Source organism: Pinus tabuliformis, chromosome 1_2 (assembly GCF_031772625.1).
Source record: "Pinus tabuliformis cultivar Carrire ecotype Pingquan chromosome 1_2, CPIR1, whole genome shotgun sequence".
Classification (NCBI taxonomy): Eukaryota; Viridiplantae; Streptophyta; class Pinopsida; order Pinales; family Pinaceae; genus Pinus; species Pinus tabuliformis.
The window spans coordinates 749,506,841-749,526,428 of NC_142298.1; the positions used below are offsets into that span (position 1 = coordinate 749,506,841).

The window sequence follows — 19,588 nt, forward strand, 5'->3', positions numbered from 1 at the left end:
AGCAGAGCCATGGGCAGTAGTACAGGATGCAGCAGTGCAGAGGATGTTGAGCGGGGAAGCCTAGCATCAACACAGGTACCAGTGCCGTATAATAAGTGTGATGCTTAGTGGTGGAGTATTACTAGAGCATAGGCCTTTGCTAAAGGGGAGTGTTGATTTGGGGTAGCATTGGATGTGCTCTAGCCATGAAAATTGGTGGCGAGGCTAAAGCACATGAGATCTCCAAGACCCTGAAATGGTTTGGGAAAATTCTGCCCGGTTAAGGAGATATTAAAATAATTAATATTTTTAATGGAACTTAGGAAAAAAAATATTAATGGGTATTAATATAAAACTAGGGTAGAAGGTTCTAAATGACATGGATCAAGCCAATTCTATTCTTAGGCATTGATCATAGATGTAATCTCGACCGTTGAAGACTTAATAGAAAAAGTATAAGAGGAGACTTGAGGTTCAGTTAGAGAGACACCAGAGTGATCAGTCAGTTTGATTTTCTAGAGCGGGGTTCGCTAAGAGAAATTGAACCAATGATCAATATTGCAGCGAGGGGCAGTGAGCACAAGGCAGAGAGGTAAAGATAGTGCCGGAAGACTAGCGCAGAGCCAGAGAGGCAGACGCAGAGCCAAAGGGAGCCACTCAAAGGCCAGCAGTGACTGCGCAGAGGCCAGAAGGGCATGTGTCATCCACGTAGAGGCTGCAGAAGTGACGGAGAGGGCTAGAGAGGTTCCGCAGAGCCTCAGAGGGCTGACGCAGTGCTTTAGATTGTGCTGGAGAGGGTTTCGTGGAGTAGACTTTCAGAATATCTGCTTCCGAAGAGAGCTATTACTGCCATATTTTTTATCGCTATCAGGTGAGCCAGTTTCGTACCCAGTGTACTCAGAAAAGTTGCTTAATAATAAGACCCTCAGAATTATTGCACCAGTTTTCCCAAGTTGGGTTTTTCCGGGCACGATTGTCCAAAAATAATGGTGTCGCTTGTGTGTTTGTTCATTTCTTTCAGCTACTGATCTGTAGATGGTTGAAACTGTATTGTGTTTATTCCAGTGTTTATATGGTTAAATAACTTGTTAGTAATTAAACAAGTAGGCAAAATAAACCAGAGAATACGGATAAAATTTCTAACGGGTAATACTTAGAAATTTCAACAAGAAATTCTTCAGATTGAGAATGACCAAGTACCATTATGAATACCTCCCTAGTTAAGAGGGAGTGTTGAAAAACGTAACTAGGTTTGGTCTTCATAATGACATGTAATTGTGACTTTTGAAAATGATGTAATAAAGGAAATAAAATTATTTTTGTAAGCCTTGCTTCATGGGTTTCATAAGCAAGTGATTTTATTTTAGATGGCTCCCATTGAGAGCCTTAGGATTTGTCATTAAGGTCAATGAATTAATGTCATGTATGAAGGGCTATCCTTGAGCATATGTAAAATGTATACGAGTCAATCTAGTGTCTAGAAAGCTCTCCAAAAGACAAGCATAATCCTCTTGACTTGATGTCGACCTGCAATATAAAGTAAAGATCACGCTAACTTACCTTATGAAGAGACATCGGTTCACTTGGTTCATGTCGACTTAATAGGATGGACGAACCACTATAAATAGGTGGGTATGATCTTCACATAAAACACAGTTCAGAAATTTGGATACTTCTATAGTTTTCAGTGGGTAATCACAGTGAAAAGTTCGGATAGAAAGTCACAGTCCAAAACTTTGCATGTCTCTGATTTCAGTGATTGGTAGCAACGAAGAGGCTCGGATCTCCTCTGATTTGAACCATTGTTAGAAGGCTACAATTCAAAGGCTACAGTTTTGTGATGGTAAAGGGAATCGAATCCCTCTAAGGTTCATATTACAATGACAGTGAGTATGTGACAAGTTTGGATGCCTAGTTAAGAATGCGAAGAAGGAACAGTGATAGTCTTTTCTAAACCAAGAGAATTTCGGAGGTCAGAAGAAGATTTCGGTGCTGGGAAGAGATCTCAGTATTCTAACCATGGTACGGCTTCAAGATTCAGTGCTACTGTTGAAGAAGAGATTCGTATCATGACAGTGACCTCAAGAACTACAATGATCTCATGTAATGCAAAGTAGAAGAAACCGAGAAAGAGTAATCGAAGAGAAGGAAGAGGACTTGTGTCTTGGTCTTAGAGTGGCTATTAGGTCAAGGGTCTTGGTCTTAGTATTCGTCAACTAGAATCTCTATAAGAAGAATTTGTGTAGGTTTTCCTCTCAAAAAGTGAGAGTTTTTGGCCCTAGCTTATAGCCTACATGATGTCTCTCTTGTGTATTTATGTTCATGCATTGGTTACTGTTTTATGAAGAAGAACACTAATAATCTAACGTGAAAAAGATCCTAATCTAAATAAGTAAAAAGCATTCACAAGCATTCACTAAAAGAAGAGAAATCACCTAATGCTAATGCCCTAGATTTCTCAACACTTTATTATTGAAATTTTTTGATTACATGTCTAATGTATGGAATAAATTGATGGTCTAGGTTAAAATATTGTGCCCTAATTTTGTTGAATATCAAATTTACTGGAAACTAAGTCTAATTATTGCATGCATTACTCATTGAATGATATGTGAATGACAACCCCTCTTGGTGATCTTACATTAGCTCTCCCATGAGAATTTTTGGTCCCTCACAAAGGTAATAGTTAGGGTTTTGATGCTAGGTCATCAAAATATGCTTCCTCCTTTGCAAGTTTTAGCCAATCTAAAGAATCCATAGACTCCATCAAATCAAGGACTAGCTATTGGCCATTTCTTTATGGTGATCAAGTCAACTTTTATCCACAAAAACAAATTTCCTCTTATCTTCTCTAATTTAGCTCTCTTAAGGCTAAGCGCCCCAATTAGGGCTTAGTGTGAATTAACTTGGAGGGGGAATTTCAAGACATCGAGGGATTCAACATCTAAGGTCGAGAGGTTGCCTCAAAACCATTCCCTTGTGGTGGCTAATCTCTCTGATTTTATCCATAAATTCTCTTGCCCTAGTTGTCTGCTCTAAGAGAAACTTTGGTTTGTTAAAGCTTCAACTTGAGAGCTTGTTGAAGATTTCATGTGCCATATCCTTGTTGACATACATTGTGGGAAACCTTTTCTTGACACCTTGACCTTAAGTCATTCCAACTCACGACTTATCAATCAAACCCTAAATCTAGTGTGCCCTAGTTTGGCCTCTCTAAGGGAAGTGAATTGTCTTTCTCCATCACTTGAGCCTTGTGCCTAAGTTGAGCTTTCCCTTGGATGCCTCTTGTGTCACCTCTCCCCCTTAAGCCTTAAAATACCTATCTTAGGTGACCTTATACCAAGACTCCTTCCATTAGTGAAAATCCATAAAGAGCAGGGGAGTTTTGGTTGTGGTGACAATAGGCCATCACCCCATTGTTGCCACTTAGTCTAGTGAATCAGTGATTACCTCGTGGGGTGACCCTCTACAAGCCCTGCCAGACTTTGCGGCAAGAAAACCCTAGTAGGATAAGGCACTAATCCTTGGTGTGTTGATCATCCATTATATCTAAGTCACTTAAATAATTTTATTATTTAATCCTTAGAAGTTTGGCCTAATAGTCCATAATAATTAATTAAATTAATTATTGTATTTTTCCTAAGTTAACCTTAGGAAAGAAATCATAAAATCACTTACTCCACCAAGCAAACACCTAAATAGGCAATCAAATATCTTCTACATGCTAAGACACCAAAGCAATGTAGGAGACCTTCTGAGAACATCCCATGTAGTTGGCCCACTGAACAGGGATGTCACATTCTCAAACATGAAGATCACATTCAGCTAAGCTGGCCACAACAAGAGGTACTCTTCCCTAAAAATCACCCAAGAGTTGCACCTAGCCCAATTATTCGAAACATGCATTCAGAGAATCAAACCTTGGTGAGCAGGTTGACATGCAACCATCCTCCCAATGGATTAGGACACCATTGGCTTGAAGCAGTACTTTGACTTTCAGTGCACCTTACTATCATAGATTATAATTATTAACATAGGTAAACTATTCATATTGGTTACCTATTCGTCATTGCTCTAACAGTTTGGAGCAACCATTTTCATTTTGTATGCAATTTAATTTGAGCCTCTTAGTGTATTTTACTCATAAAAAGTGTTCCGTTTGGATTTATAGAAATGATAGAATCTTGAGATACAAGTCTAAGTTGTGCTTTGTCATATGTCATCAAATCCTACAATCTATCACACATTAGATGGTCAGTTGGTCAGGCTACAATGGATGTGATGAGTTAGTTTAAGAATTAGGTTACTAGAACTAAGGATTTGCCAATAAAAAGTTTCTTTTAAGTGTAACATAATCCAATATTTGTTTTTCTTGGAAGTTGCTTTGAGAAACACACCCTGAGGTCAGGATCTGCACCGTATAATACAGATTTCCTTCAAATTAAGTGTCAAGTCTAAGGGGTGTTTATTCTGCCAAGTTCACCCAGGACTTCTGCCCAGCATCATCCTTTTTTGACATGACAACCGGTTGGGGCACACCAGAGTGAGAATGAAACCCTGGTGGATAGCATAATAACTTATCAACCTCACTAATGAATCAAAGCCCCATTGGCAATCCATTCTATTTTCAAAATCATTAATTCCCAAATTACCATTAGTTGCAAAGATTGTCGAATCACTAATTAAAAACTTTATAACTAAGCATATACAGTAATATAAGCTCTCATTTAGTGAAAATTTAAGCTCTGTTTCACAGATCTAAATTCTCAAATAAAATAGAGAAGAATTAAATCCAGCAGTCAACATGGACCAGCATGAATTTCTCTAAAAATCCAAAGGGACCTTAGGACTGCACCTTTCCACCACCACCATGAGCAGGCTTGACCAAGATAGGATATCCAATGCGATCTGCTTCTTCTTTCAAGAAATCTAAGTCCTGTTCATATCCATGATATCCAGGCACAACAGGAACACCTGCTTCACTCATTATCCTCTTAGATGCACTGTAATACAACCAATGCAATCGAATCTGAATGAGTAATGTTAGCTTTTGTTACATAAGAATCAAAAAAAATGCCCCACCATAAGATATACAACAGGACTTTGCACTAAAAGCTCAAAATCAAGCAATAGTATTGAAACAACTTATATGACAAATGAATAAGTCAACCTTGTAATAAAAAAGAAAATGGCAAACCTTCAATAGACAAAGTACTCCTCAAAATGTTCTAAGGAAATATTTCCTTCTGAAAATACAAGAAAAATGCTATTGCAAGATACCTTTTATCCCCCATATCTAGTATCGCTGAAGCAGGGGGTCCAATAAATATCAAACCCTTTGTTTCACAGTGTTCTGCAAATTCAGCATTTTCAGAGAGAAATCCATAACCAGGGTGGATAGCCTACAGCATGAATATGTGACGTTAGAAACGTAAAACCCATCCATATTTCCATCCTCCTCTCTATCATTGTGTCATAGATTCTAAATTACAAAGCATAATAATCAGAAAAATAAAAACAGACAAGACATCAGTGCCACAAAAGCATATAAATGTAAGTATGCACTGATAAACTCTCCATATATATTTGCTAAAATCAGCTTTTGCAAAATCTGACCATATGCAATCCAAAAGGAAAATTTGTCTAATGGAACAGACCAAACTTCGCAGTAACAGAACATATTTTTTACGGTGCAAACTGTTATTCTCCTAGGTCTAGGCATCTTGGTTATGATACTCTTACTGTGTCACTTGAGGTCATGTTTATAAGGTCATGTTAGTGTATTTGTTTTGGTCTTCATGAGTGTCATGGCATTAAAAGGTTAGATTTGTAAAAGTATCATAGAGTCAAAAAAGTCTTTTTGCCATCATTTAAAATTGTAAGGCCATAAGTCATGATTTGAATTGACAATCATGAGGGATCATTTGTCATTATAAGAGAGTCTAGGTCATGTCATGAGAGAATTAGTCATCAAATTTTGGTTATCATAGTTTAGTCACCTAAGTTTGGAAATCAAGTCTACATCAAAAAATCATAACAAGGAATTGGGCAGACTTGGAAGCTGTGATGAGTCAGTTTAAATGTCTTTTCAACAGCAGTTCATGATGTCAGCAAGGAGGTAACGGTCAGAAGGACATTCCTTGCCTCTTCCCCACGTGCTGCAATTTCAGAAATCGTTGCGAATTCATGATTACCCATCCAAAATCGCGATCAACGCTTTCTTGCCCACTCCAGGTTATTCTGCATGATAAATTGAGCTGTTGTCTTCATCCCACAACGCTTTGTTCTTCACCATCTTCATCGCAGGCTTTGGTTCAGTTGATTTGGTCGCTGTGAAAGAGAGGCAGGGGCACTGCGAGTTCAGACAGCAGTACCATTCTTTGATGCTGGTGTTAAAACTCTCATTACAGGTGCAAACTAGGGCTTTTCTTTGTTCCTTAGTTTTAAATCAACCCTCAATTTGCACATAGAAGCTAGGAGAATTCATCAAGACAAGTGAAAAATTTATCATCGTTGTGTTTTCCTTGCATTGCGTTTTCTCCTAATTCGCTGCAAATCCACACAGTGCATTTTATTTCTTGTTTGTCGCTGCCATTTCACCTTTTTGCTGTATGAACCTCTGCATGCAAATGGTACCTTGGTTTTAAAATCAAATCAGAGCTGCTACCTCATATGTTTATGCTTGAAGCTGCTTAGAAAACTCAATTTCCCTTGGCACTGCGTTTCTGATGTTCTGTCCTGCGACTGTCTTTTTAATAAACTTTTTGCCAACAGTTGCTAGGTTAAAGATTTTGTGGGGTTTGCCTGAGGATGCCTATGCTGTTTAAGCCTGTTGTGTAATTGAATTGCTCCCTGTCTCAAGGCATCGTCAAGGGTTTTAAATACCATAACACTTCATTTGATAATCAATTGCTCATAGCCCAAAGCTATTCACTGCTGCTAGAAAGGAAAATTCTGTCAACCCCAGAAGACAAAGAACACATAAAAGGAGGGAGAAATTGATGAAAGAAATCAGAAAATCAAAGAGTTACAAGATCAGTTGGACAAGGCCCATGTGACAATAGCATACTTGCAGCAGGAGAATAGGGAACTTAGGCACAAAATACCACAGGAAACTATTCAGCCTAGTGAAGCAGAGCCACCAAAGGAAGCATTGGCACATGTTGCCAAAGGCAAAGGTAAAATGATCATTGATGTTGAAGAGTTAAAAGAGGTAGCTGAGCAGCCAATGATACCTAGAACTAGGTCTGCTGCCAAGATGCAAGTGCAGGTAGAGGAGACCTTTCAACCTGAACAGAAGGCAGCATTTGATGAAGACAAAGAATATGAAAAATTATTTGAGCAGCTTGAGGATGTCCAAATGCAGGTAGATCAGCTTGTAGAGGATAGAAGAGACAAGATAAATTTGTTTAGAGAGGTGGAATTGTTTTTCCTACTCTTCAAAAGGCTAAGTACAAGCTGAAGTGGACTTTGCCTTTGCATAGGCAAGTGAAAAATCGGTATGGTGCTAAAAAGAAGGCTCAGATTGGTAAAGCAGAAGCTCACTGAGGTCAAGCAGTCAGGAAGAAAGAGGAAGAGAGGTAAGTTAGACATACTTGCAGAGGCTAGTACAAAGGTGAATCTCCAGCAGGAAAACCCAACTCAGCTCCAAAACTTTGTTTGTTGGCTCAAGAACTCAGAAAAAAGTAAATTTTGATGAATTTGGCAAAAATGCAGCAAGCAGGCTTGTTAGACTTTTTATGTAAATTTTGACACTGATGGGGTAGTGAAGCTGAGAGTTTTTGTTGTTATGATGGGAGTTATATGAATATTGCAGCATCTACATTGAGGTTTCCAACATTTCACATTAAGGAAAGACCACCATATGCTCATTTTTGGAGGCGCTGCGAAAGTTGACAGTTTGCTGTGTTTTTCACTGTTTTTGTCATCATTTTCAAAAGATTTTTCTGACAAAATGGAAACTAATTTCAGAAAACTGAAAGAGGTTTTATCCAAGCATGGGACAAAGAACAAAAACCTCCTTCAGGTTCTGCACAGGTGTTATAAAAAAATGAAAATGCATCTTTAGAGCCTATGTTTCAGGTTTTGCCATTTTCTGTTTTAGTTATGATGTTTAGGTGCGGATTGTGAAGAGCTGGGGAAGAATTTTTGGAAACTGGGAGAGGTTTCTCTCAAGGACACTCTCATCTACAAAAACCTCCTTTTGTTTTGTAACAGCTATCAGGATTTAGGAGATATGAGCTAGTTTTTAACTCCTATTTTTTCGGAAATGCAGTGAAATGTATGTAAAAAATTATTTAGTATTTAATTTTAGGTTTATTATCTAATTTTAGAATTAATTAGACGAAAGGTCTAATTAATTCTAAAATTAAATAATAAACCTAAAATTAAATACTAAATAATTTTTTACATAACATTGCCTTCCTCTCGAAAGAATGCTTTGTCCTCAAAGCATACGTAACGACGGATGTTGTTGACAAAATGATTCATTCTCCCAAGAAGCGTCTTCTTCGGGTAAGTCCTTCCACTTGCTCAGATATTCCAAGATGATCAATGTCCCACACTTTAAAAGGTCTTGGATTAATCTCTCAATTTCCGTTTTTTGGTGATGTGGATATCGGCATGGCTTGATGTTGACGGGGTCTGACCTTGCCTTGACTTCTATTGTATGCTCCATTTCCCTTTTAGTTGGCATTTTCATAGGTCGGTCTTGAAATATCTTTTCATGCTTTTGAATTAGATCTTGTATCTCTGGTGACTCTTCTCTGGTCATATTTGCAGATAACATTTCTAATTGGTGACATTGTACTACATAAGCGGGTGCTCCTTTTCGACTCAACTTCATCATCTAAGATGATGATACAACTTGATTTTCTGGTGCTTGGAATCTGTGTAGTTTGTACTTCGGACCTCCCCACTTGAATTTTATAAATTGTACTTGATGGTTGGCAGCATAAGTACCTAAAGTTCGTAGCCATTGGATACCTAAGACTACATCTACTCCTCCTAATGGTACCGTGAAGAATGGAGACTCTAAATTAAAGTCTTGAATTTGCAAATTGACCTTATGGCATTTCCCCACCTTTTCAATCTTCTTACCGTTAGCTACCATCACTTTCATGTTTGGTAAGGGAAATGAAAAGATATTGAGTCTCTTTGCCACGGTTGCATCTAAAAAATTGTGCGTGCTACCAGAGTCGATGAGAACCACTACGTTGTTCTTCTTTATGTGTCCTTTTAACTTTAAGGTCTGAGGTTGTGATATACTTGTTATGGTTGATAATGACACTTGCGGAATACTTCTGTCATCTAATTCTGGTGAGAATTCTGGGGCATCTTCTATTTCTTCTATGTCAGAATCTTCACTGTTTGAATCTTTGGTTGCTTCACAATTATATAGGTTCTTTGGTTCTTTTCCTTTAGCACATCTATGTTTGGGTTCCCACTTCTCAACACAGCGTTTGCATTTACCCTCTTTTATCCTTTGCATTTCCACATTAGATTTTTCATTTTCACGACGATGTGGTGGAACATATCTCATATTATTTGAGTCCACATACTGGGGTATTCTTCGTCTTGAATATGTTTTTTCCGCTTTTGACCAAAATATTGGTTCGAATTTCTTTTCGGCTGTTTTTGCTTTTTGTCTCGCTACTTCTATTGATGTAATGTCATGCATCTCAAGTTCTACTTGTAAATGGGTTTTGAGTCCCGAGACGTATGACTGAATTAGACGAGATTCTGATAACCCAAGTACTTGCGTTAATAAGGTCTCCCATTCTTGAGTGTATTCGTCCACACTTCCTTTTTGTAGTAATTTGATGAGTTTTGAAAAGAACTCTTCTTCCTTTACACCTTGGAATCTTTTAAAGAATGCATCCTTAAACTTTCTCCAACTAATGACGTGTGTTGTCTTTTTCCACCACATATACCAATTATATGCTTCCCCATCCATTTTCATGGATGTGTGCCTGAGCTTTTCGTCATCGTCATTGATGTCATATATCTCAAAGTATTCTACTGCTTTATTTATCCATGCAACATTGTTTTTTTCGTTTCCATCGAATTTAGGCATCTTGACTTTTGCCCTTTGCTGGTATGTCGCTAATGGTTGAGCAAAAAAAGGGTGTTGATTGGTAAAGGTATCCCAGAGTTACTTGTTTGTAAGAGTTGCGTTACTCACTTCTTGGTGGGGTGTCGCTGATTTTTTTGGGGATTCAGCTTTTTCATGAGACTCTATTGACTTTGTGAATCTGATGAGTTGTGCTCTTGATTCTCTTCATTTTCTTGTAGTAGTTGTGCAGGTGTACCATTCATCTTTTTACACAGAAGTTTCAGCAATGTTAAGGACTCTCTAAGATCTGCTTCTGTTTGGACACGGTTATTTTCCATCTTTATTTCTATTCGATCTGTCGTATCTTGAAGTTTTTTGATATTGTCAGCCTGATTTTTTATATCGTCAGCCTGCCTCTCAACCTTGATCTGGAATTCATCTAATCTTTTACTGACCTCATCGTGGTTGCTATTTACCTCATGCTCTGTGTCAATCAATTTTTTCTAAAAATCAGCCATTGTCATTGACATTGAGCGAGTATGTGGAGGTGTGTATTTATCTGCCAGCTTAAATTATTTTTATTTTTTTAAATTAATTAATTAAAATATTATTTTAATTAATTAATATTACTCACATATATGTAATTTTTTTTATATAGTGTTAATTCTATATAATTAATTTAATTACATGTAATGTGATATGTAATGGACAGTCACGTATTATTCGATAATTATTTTAATGATCGAATGGACAGTCACGTCCAAACGGAAATGTCACGTTCCTTTGACTATTCAAACCCTTCTCGGTCGGGGCAGGGACAATAACGCAGAAAAAAAATGGGAACTTTAGTGTTGTCACCGCAGAAAACTTCAGTGTTGTCACAGCAGAAAAAGAACACCGAAATTTCAGCATTTATTATCACAAGTAACACAGACTACCGCAGGTCACGTTTGACCGTCGAATTTTCAACGGATACACCGTCGAGCTCACCGCAGGTTATGCAGACTACCGCAAGTCACGTCTGACCTCTTGACTGTTCAAAAAAAACTCGAATTTTACCGCAGATGTAACGATGGGCGACGGATTTGGGACGGTTGATTAGGGAATAGCGATATTACTACTGTGGACGGTGGCAGCTGCACGATGAGCGGGATGGACAGAGGCACGATGAGCGCTGACGGAGGTAGAGACACGATGGCTGCAAAAAAATGATTGGCGGAAGGCTAGAGCGCGCGGCGGACGGGTAAGACTGGAAAGCGGATTGCAGTGGGCAGGGGTTTTAACGTATGCGCAGGAGCAATGTGGGGCATGAGTGAATGTAGGGGACAAGGAAATTGATGTATAGTGAATCAGGAAGACGAGTGAGCCTAGTATGATAGGCACAGTGAGCTGTGCAGCTATCTGCCGAGAAAAGAACCGCTCTGATACCAATGAAGTGTAGAACTTCTCGATACACAGAGAATATATATATAAATATTTATTAATAATGAATTGACAGATGATGAATGTTTACAATGGGGTTCCTAGCTTATATATCGCCATGGACACCCTTTGGGGAAAGGGCATGATCTTATGATCATGCCCTTTTGTCTAATTAATTCTAAAATTAAATAATAAACCTAAAATTAAATACTAAATAATTTTTTACATAACATGAAAACAGACAGTGCACTGCAAAAATAGGGAACAGGTCAAGGGAATGGTTGCAGCAGTTTTGAATCTTGTTTAAGAGGTCCCTCACCATCACAGGAGTATTTGGAGCATACCCATTTGCTTCGTTTGGTCAGAAAGGCGCTGCAACCATACAAAGCACAAACTCCAATTCAATGTGCTGCGAATCCGACAAATGCATTGCGAGTCTAAACAGTTAGCCAAATTTTGTCTTAAAATACGAATTTTTGATTTCTAGTAATAGTTTTGAGCATGTAAATATATGGAAAATTATCCTAGGGATTGTGTTTGATGTTTATTGGTCAGTATTTAAAACTAGTGATGTTTTAAACTTGGATTGGCTACAAGGAAAACAGTTCCTATTTTTAAGTATATGCACTAGATTTTGAATGTATCTAATTAAAATTAGTTTTGGTCAATGAATTCGACCACCCAGGATAGGAGATCGAATCATGGATGATGTATAAGGATAGGAAAAGCATTGTAAAGGTTCTGTTGGTTGAGTTTAGAGAGAAGACTTTTTGAGCACTGTAATTTTGAAGACTTTTTGCCAGTGAATGAATGGAATAGCAGGTGATTTGCAGGGATTCTTGTGTCAAAATTTTGGTGGCTTGTGCTCCTTTGACTTGTGAGTTATCTTATGTGTTTTTCATCCCTTTAATGTACATATTTCTTGCTTGGAAAAAACCAGATGATTGATTCAGAATTCATCCTTAATGATGCTTTGATTAGTTTGCCAAGTTATTAATGTTTTCAGCTTTAGAACAACATTTTAGAATTCATCTATTGTTTGATGCTCTAATGTGCTTGTCCTTCACTTTTTCTTCCTTCACCTTCCACAACAATTTAATCTAAAACCACCACCAAAGCTGCCTACCTTGCCCCTGTGGAGAAACCCTCTATTTTCCCATCATCTCACTGGACAGAAATCATATTTTGATCATGACTCCATGCCCAATGGTTTTCCTCCTTTTCTCATCAACAAATCTCTAAAATCAAAACCCTTTTGAGCTTACTACCTAGCCTAATATCCTATTTGTTGAGTAAACTAAGTGAGAGAACCCTCTCCAAGCTAGAAGGGCTAGATTCTGGCCTAAAGTGGTTTGTGGTTACTTTTGTCATTTTCCTCTTCAGCCTGGGAGAATCAGAGTGCTAACACAAACTAAGAAAAAATTGAAAGAACTGCTCTAACAATAGAATCTCTCCCCTAGTCATCAGAGGGGGTTACGCAAGCAGAAGCACATCAATATACACCGGCAATTAAATTAATATATTAAAGATGTTTCCAGTATGAACAAATCAAACAAAAAGAATCTTTACCCCCGTCCACTTACCCTCTACAATTGTAAACTCTTTTGCAAAAGAAGCAAGTCCTCTAAATCATCTTCAAGGCTTCAAAACTTTTAGACTATATGGTAGCACTAAGGCAGATATTGTATTTCAGAACCTATTTGATATGAAATAACCACCTTTAGAAAATAAAGATCTACCATTGAGTTAATAGATATAAAAACAGAATGAAAAACAAATATCACACAGGAATGTTAAATGTTTTATACCCTTTGTCTTGGTATAGAGCGAATATTTGCAGACCAGTGAGTTAGCTCGAGTGGTCGAGTTCTTTGAGCTCTTACTAATAGAAAGCTGTATTTTACTTCATTTCTGAAATTATGTGATGAAACAAATATTTAGTAAGAGTATTATGGCATCTTTATGAACTTGGTATGTTGGCTTAAAAGTGGATTTACAAAACTGTTATCGCTAGAAAGGACTGTTATGTGGAGAATCTTCGTTGGTTAAATATTGTCTATTGTCAAGTTCTCTTAACCTCAAAGTGTTTTGACTCCATTGCCCAAGAATTAGGCAATCCAACGCCATATATGTATTCCATATCATAAACTTCTATATTGCTAAGCCCAAATTGGTTTCAAGGGTTATATGGAAAGACTTAGTAATCTCATTAGGGAAACCCCCCTTCTGCCAAAGGAGAGCCAGCTTAAAGTGAATGGGAATTCCACTAAGGTAACAATGGGTAAGACATCTAAAGAAGTTGCTAGGTTCGCATCTTTGTTGCAGGAATTGAATATTTTACAAGTGTAGGTTTAAAAGGTAACAAATTAGTGTTGTTGCCAAGGGAGACAAGTCACTTGCCCAGAATTTGATAACTATACTCCAATACTGTTGATGAGATATCTCATTTCGCAACTCCATTGGAAGAAAGTTTAAAGAGGAAATACCATACAAGGAGTTCCTCAATAAAATTGGTTTCATTGCTGTCTAAATCAAAAAGAGTTTGTAGAAGAAGACGAGGGAACAAATCAGCCCAGGTTTCACAAGATTCAAGTATAGAGAATTTTGAAGTTCTTGAAGATATAAGGTGCTTGATTCTTGATAATACAGGGAAGCAAATTGCAACAAAATCATGACTTCAAGGAAAGCGAGCTTGTACAAATTTACAAAGCCTTGGACATCCTAGAATTTCAAGGATCTTCTCATGCTGTGCCAGATAAGTATCACAAATGGTTTCCTAAATTCCAAGATAATAATGTTAAAATTTACAAAGCCTTGGACATCCTAGCATTTCAAGGATCTTCTCATGCTGTGCCAGATAAGTATCACAAATGGTTTCCTAAATTCCAAGATAATAATGTTATTTCCGCTCAAACCCATGTAAGGCTTTTGAAGATGTACTTACTGAAAAAGGGATTGAACATGAGGATGTTGTGATGAAACTTTTTGTTTTATCATCAAAAAAAGCTACTAGGGTTTGTTTCACTCTTCTTGATGATGCTAGTGTTAAGATCTGGAATGGAGTTAAAGAAACATTTTTGGAACAACAGGAAGTAGAAAAAGGATTGTAGAATGATGTTGAGAAAGCTCAATGAGATTAAGAAAAAAGAAAATTAAACAGTGAGAGAATTTAATACAAAATTTGAAAAGTTGATTGAGAAAATTCCAATGGATATTAGACCCCAAGGTAATGGTATTCTTTTACTATGTAAATGCCTTTAAGGGAAATGTTGGTTTCTTGCTCAGAGATAAGGCTCCAAAAGATATAAAATAAACTCAAGAAATGGAAACTGCAGATAATGTGGCTTCTACAAGTAACGTAGACTTAACCAGTCCTTCCAAGTTATCCACTTCTAAAGCTTAAACAAAGCCAACAGCTATGAATGCTAATGACCTAGCAGTGGATTGTTGAACTTTTAACAGCAGATCTGATTTATTTTTCTCATAACTATTTATACCCAGAAAATTTATTTTAAGCCAAATTAAAATTTGAAATTGTGAAAATAAAAACACTGGTGTTGTCAACTTTTAAATAGTAAATTTGCAGCAGAAAAATAAATAGGAAATCACCACAAGATAACAGAAATTCAACCCAATAAATCTCCCTTCACTTTATATTGAAATCTGGAAAATTTAGGGCCTAGAACCCCAGAGAAATTACACAGAAAATACAGCAATATTACAACCTGGAAATGGCCCTAAGATTTTCAGCCCAAGGAAGAATTTGGCCTTCTGAAAATGGATGCTCTGGATGATGAATTGGCCCTGGCAAATCTCAGCTTGTACCTGCAAAATTTGGCCCTCATAGACATACAACCTGTGCACCATAATTCTCGGCCTACCAAAGGAAACTTGACCTCCAAGTCTCGGCCCTCTCTGACAGTCTTGACTTACTCAAGATTTTCGCCCTCTCCCTCCCCTCCAAATCTCAGCCCCCTTCAAAAATCTCAGCCCTCACACAAATTATCCTTCTGAAAAAGCAGCTACACACTTTTCCACTTTCTCCTCAATGACTTGAGCCTCTCATTCATGAAAAAATTGCATCCTCAACAAAATAATGTGCCTTCATCCTCTCCCTTAGGTTCTCTTTATAATTTCAAATTGAACAAAATCCCTAACCCTCAATCTCCAAAGTGATAGATGGCTAGGATTAAATCCTAACCCACTTAGATCAATGGCTAAGATTAAATCTAGGCTAAGTTGCACGAAACGGGGAAACGGGTACGAGTTTCCGAAACAGACATGGGTATGAAACGTGAACCCCCCCAAATTTTGGAAACAGGGAAACGCAATATATATATATATATTAGGACATTTAAGAAATATGTGCAATCATAAAGCATATATGATACATTCTAATTTATTACATTATGATTAAATTGTCAATTGTCAATGCATAAACTATAAGTCTCTAAATTTACATCACATTTACTCATGAATGATCACATAATGAAAATAGCAATATCCAAAATCAGCCACGAGAAATTTCTAATTTCTTGTTTTGTGTTTGATTGGGAGTCTCCTCCTACATAGTCGAACGACCTTAGTGCTCTTGATTAAATACAAGTTCCATACCCTAGTACCCTACGTGCTCTTGATTATTGGGAGTCTCCCCTGCATAGAGGGCTTGGTTCTCTTGATTAAATACAAGTTCCATACCCTAGTACATGACAAAATCCAATGGAAACATTGCAATCCCCCAATCCTGAAATCCTGAAAAACAGATAAGTCTGCTGGCTTTTGAGTGAGATCTAAAATTCTACTTTCTCCATATGAAATCCAAATTCCAATGAAGGCGAAACCACTCTCAAACATCCTGAGTCATTTCATGGTAATGTTAAAAATTTAAGTAAAAGTGACATTCTCCTTTATTTTCCATTTTCATCATTTTACTTTAAGAATTTAACATAACCATGAACTGCATATCAACACTAGGGCCGTAGGCTTGAACATTAGGCTGCCCCACTCAAAAAAATCCTCTTTTTTATAGCTTGAGAGGCATCTAGAAGCATCCAAAAGATATTTTAGTCAACCAATAAAAAATTAGAAGCGAAAAAAAAATTTAAAAAAAAAAATACAAGAAAAAGTCAAGTTAGAAGAGGAAACTCCGTCGTACGGCCTAGAAACTCATTTCCGGTCGTACTAGCCACGTTTCCTCCTCAAGAAACGGGCCAATACGGCCGGAAACAAGTTCCAGGCTGTACAGTACGAGTTTCCTCATTTCCGTTTCGTTTCCGGCCGGAAACGGACCCTTCTCCAGTGTTCCCTGCAACTTAGGATCTACGTCACTTAAATAATTAAATATTTATCCTTAAAAATTTGCTCAATTAGCCAACATTAATTAATTAAAATAATTAACGCGTTTTTCCGAAGTTAGACTTAAGAAATTAATTGCTCCTCTCGAACAACCACCTAAAGAGGACTTCTTCTTCTGCATGCTAGACATAAGCATATGCAGAAGACCTTCTGATGCTATAAAATCAATGTGAAAATTTTGGTGCAACAAAATTATTCTGCAGCTCAAAAAATTCCACTATGAAATTGTATTGCAGCAGCTGGAAATTATTCTTCTAACTATAAATTAATTAACAATTTGTTCGCCCATACAAACAACGAATAATTCACTACTGCAAACTTCATAAATAAAACTGTTGAAGAAAAAGAGCGTTGGAAACTAAGAAAATCTAGCACACACACACATAAAATTTACACAGTTATTTTTGGACAATTGTCCCTGGAAAAAACCCAGCTTGGGAGAATCGATGCAGTAGCTGAGGGGTTTATTATTATGCAGCAGTGAGAAATTTTGAGTATAATAATCTGGCCGTCGAAATCTGGCTATCCTGCAAAGAAAACACTGGCAAAAATATCTAGAGGAAAATTACCCTCACTCTGGGCAATTTCGGCACTGGACTGCCTCCAAAAAGCAAGTCGTCCAACTGGGTCTGCACAGGCCCTGCGTCTACCTGAAGCTACCTGTTGCAACCGCTTCCTGAATCATCTGCTAATCAACCCATCCTGCCTATTACTGGTTGGGAAACTACTTCTCTAGGACTCTAGGACTCCTTCCCAGCCTCTGGAACTGATGACGTCTTCCCTTCTCAACAAATTGAACTGCCTTCTGAGGAATCTGCATTAGGACTGTGTAGCCTCCTGGAGAAACTTCGGCCTCTCTGCAAATGCACTCGCTCGAACTAGAAAACTCCCTCCAGCCTCACTGTCTCTGCTTCGATCTCTGGCTTTCTGGCAATTGTTGCTACTGATTTTGATAATGTCTTTCAGATTAATCACATCATAAGTTGTTGGTCAACGTTTCGAACCATCTAACGTGGTTCACCTTTGTCCTAATGATGAACCACATTAGATGGTTCGAAACGTCGACCAACAACTTATGATGTGATTAATCCAAAAGACATTATCAAAATCAGTATGGATCACAAAAGTCTAAAATCAAGCCACTGTTGCTACTCTCTGGAAATCGAACTGCCAAGGAAATCGAACTTCTCAAGTGCTAGTGTGTTCTCCTAGTGCCCATCGACTTCTTCGAATAATCCTTTGTTGGGGCTCCACCGGCCAAAATTAAAACTTAATCAAGGGCTAGGATCATATCGGAGTCGATCCGTGTGAGTTTCTAGAGAATTCTCAACATCACGTAATTAATTCTAATTAATTAACCAGTTTTCCTAAGTTTAGACTTAGGAAACATTAAAAAATGGGTTAATAATCTAATTAAGTCATCTCTAGGTGGAATTTCCATAAATGATTTATGGGTTATGGAGATCTCATGTATTCTAGCCCATCCACCAAGTTTCGTGACTATAACACATCTGATGCTACAAAAACTAACACTCCCTCTTAGCGAGGATTGTGTTCTAGTGTTGCACACTCTGCCACAACACCCTGTCTCTGTACCACCTCCTGTCAAGCTGTTGATGTCTGGCCACTACGCAACTCTAATGTTGCATCTAGATTTTGTGCTACTGCTGACACTGTCGTACTACTGCCAACCCTGCATCTGCACTGCAATTCCCTCTCATTTGTTGTTGATGCAATTACAACAACTGCAATTAAGAAGCATTCAAAATACTGAATTAATTTTGTTCAGTATGATGCATAGTTTTAAAACCGGCCAGTTTGAACGGGAAACTGGTCAAACCGACCGGTTCATTGGCCAAACCAACCGAACTGGTCAAAAAACTTGGTCAATAGCCTCATTCACCCTTTTTTTGATAAACTGGTAAACTGACCGGATTCGTCATAAACATGTCGATTCATTGCCGGGCAAGTTGCGGACCCACCAAAGGCATTCTTGGAGCCTTGTGAGGTTGTTTGGAGGGAAAATAAGGGTTGTTTCCCTCCAAAAACAACCCCTCCAAGCCCATAAAAGGAGGTCACCCCTCTCATTTGCCTCACACATCTCATTTAGAGTTTTTGTGAACTTCATTGTGAGCTTGGAGAGTGTTTAGTTTTTACTGGAGTAGTGGAACAACAGAGACTTTGAGCTAAATAGTAGCCACCATGCCTCCAAAAGCCAAGGATACTGCATGGGCTCATTGTGATATGATTGATGGCAAAATGATCTGCAAATATTGCCAAAAATCTATTGAAGGAGGGGGTATTAACAGGTTCAAGCAACACTTGGTTGGGATAGGAGGCCATGTAAAGCCATGTGGAGCACCAAATGAAGTAATAGGGCATATTAGGGCAGAATACCTTCAGAAGTTTGAGACTCAAGTCACTGAACCAGTAGAGAAGTTTGTGACTCAAGCAGTTGCAAAGTTTGGGAGTCGAGACTCAACCAACTGAGTTTGATCATGATGAGAAGTTTCAACTTTCAAGTGATAATGTTGATCACTAATATCATATATGTAGACTTGTAGTAGGTCAGTGGCCGCATAGCTTGTAGGCTTTGTTTTTGGACTCTAGAAGCCATTTAGAGCCTCATTGATTATATATTTTGTTGCTGATATGTATTGCACTTGGTGCCATTTTGATATATTCACCTTTACATGGTATATATATAAGCAAACATTGCATATTTTGTGTCTATTGGTTAGGAATCATGGTTTTAAATCTTAAAAATAGTCTTTTTTC

The 19,588-nt window shown here is 37.8% G+C and overlaps 1 protein-coding gene across 2 annotated transcripts in view; it reads right to left on the bottom strand.

The window, feature by feature from the left end:
• The window catches only part of MCCA (methylcrotonyl-CoA carboxylase alpha chain), a 388,726-nt gene that overhangs the window by 301,425 nt on the left and 67,713 nt on the right, over positions 1-19,588 (bottom strand). For both annotated transcript variants that reach the window (XM_089395890.1, XM_089395892.1), the window contains exons 2-3: positions 5,260-5,381; positions 4,835-4,982 (exon numbers count right to left, since the gene is read on the bottom strand). In XM_089395890.1, coding sequence (XP_089252016.1) covers positions 4,835-4,982; positions 5,260-5,381 — 270 coding nt within the window. The remainder of the gene's footprint in view (positions 1-4,834; positions 4,983-5,259; positions 5,382-19,588) is intronic.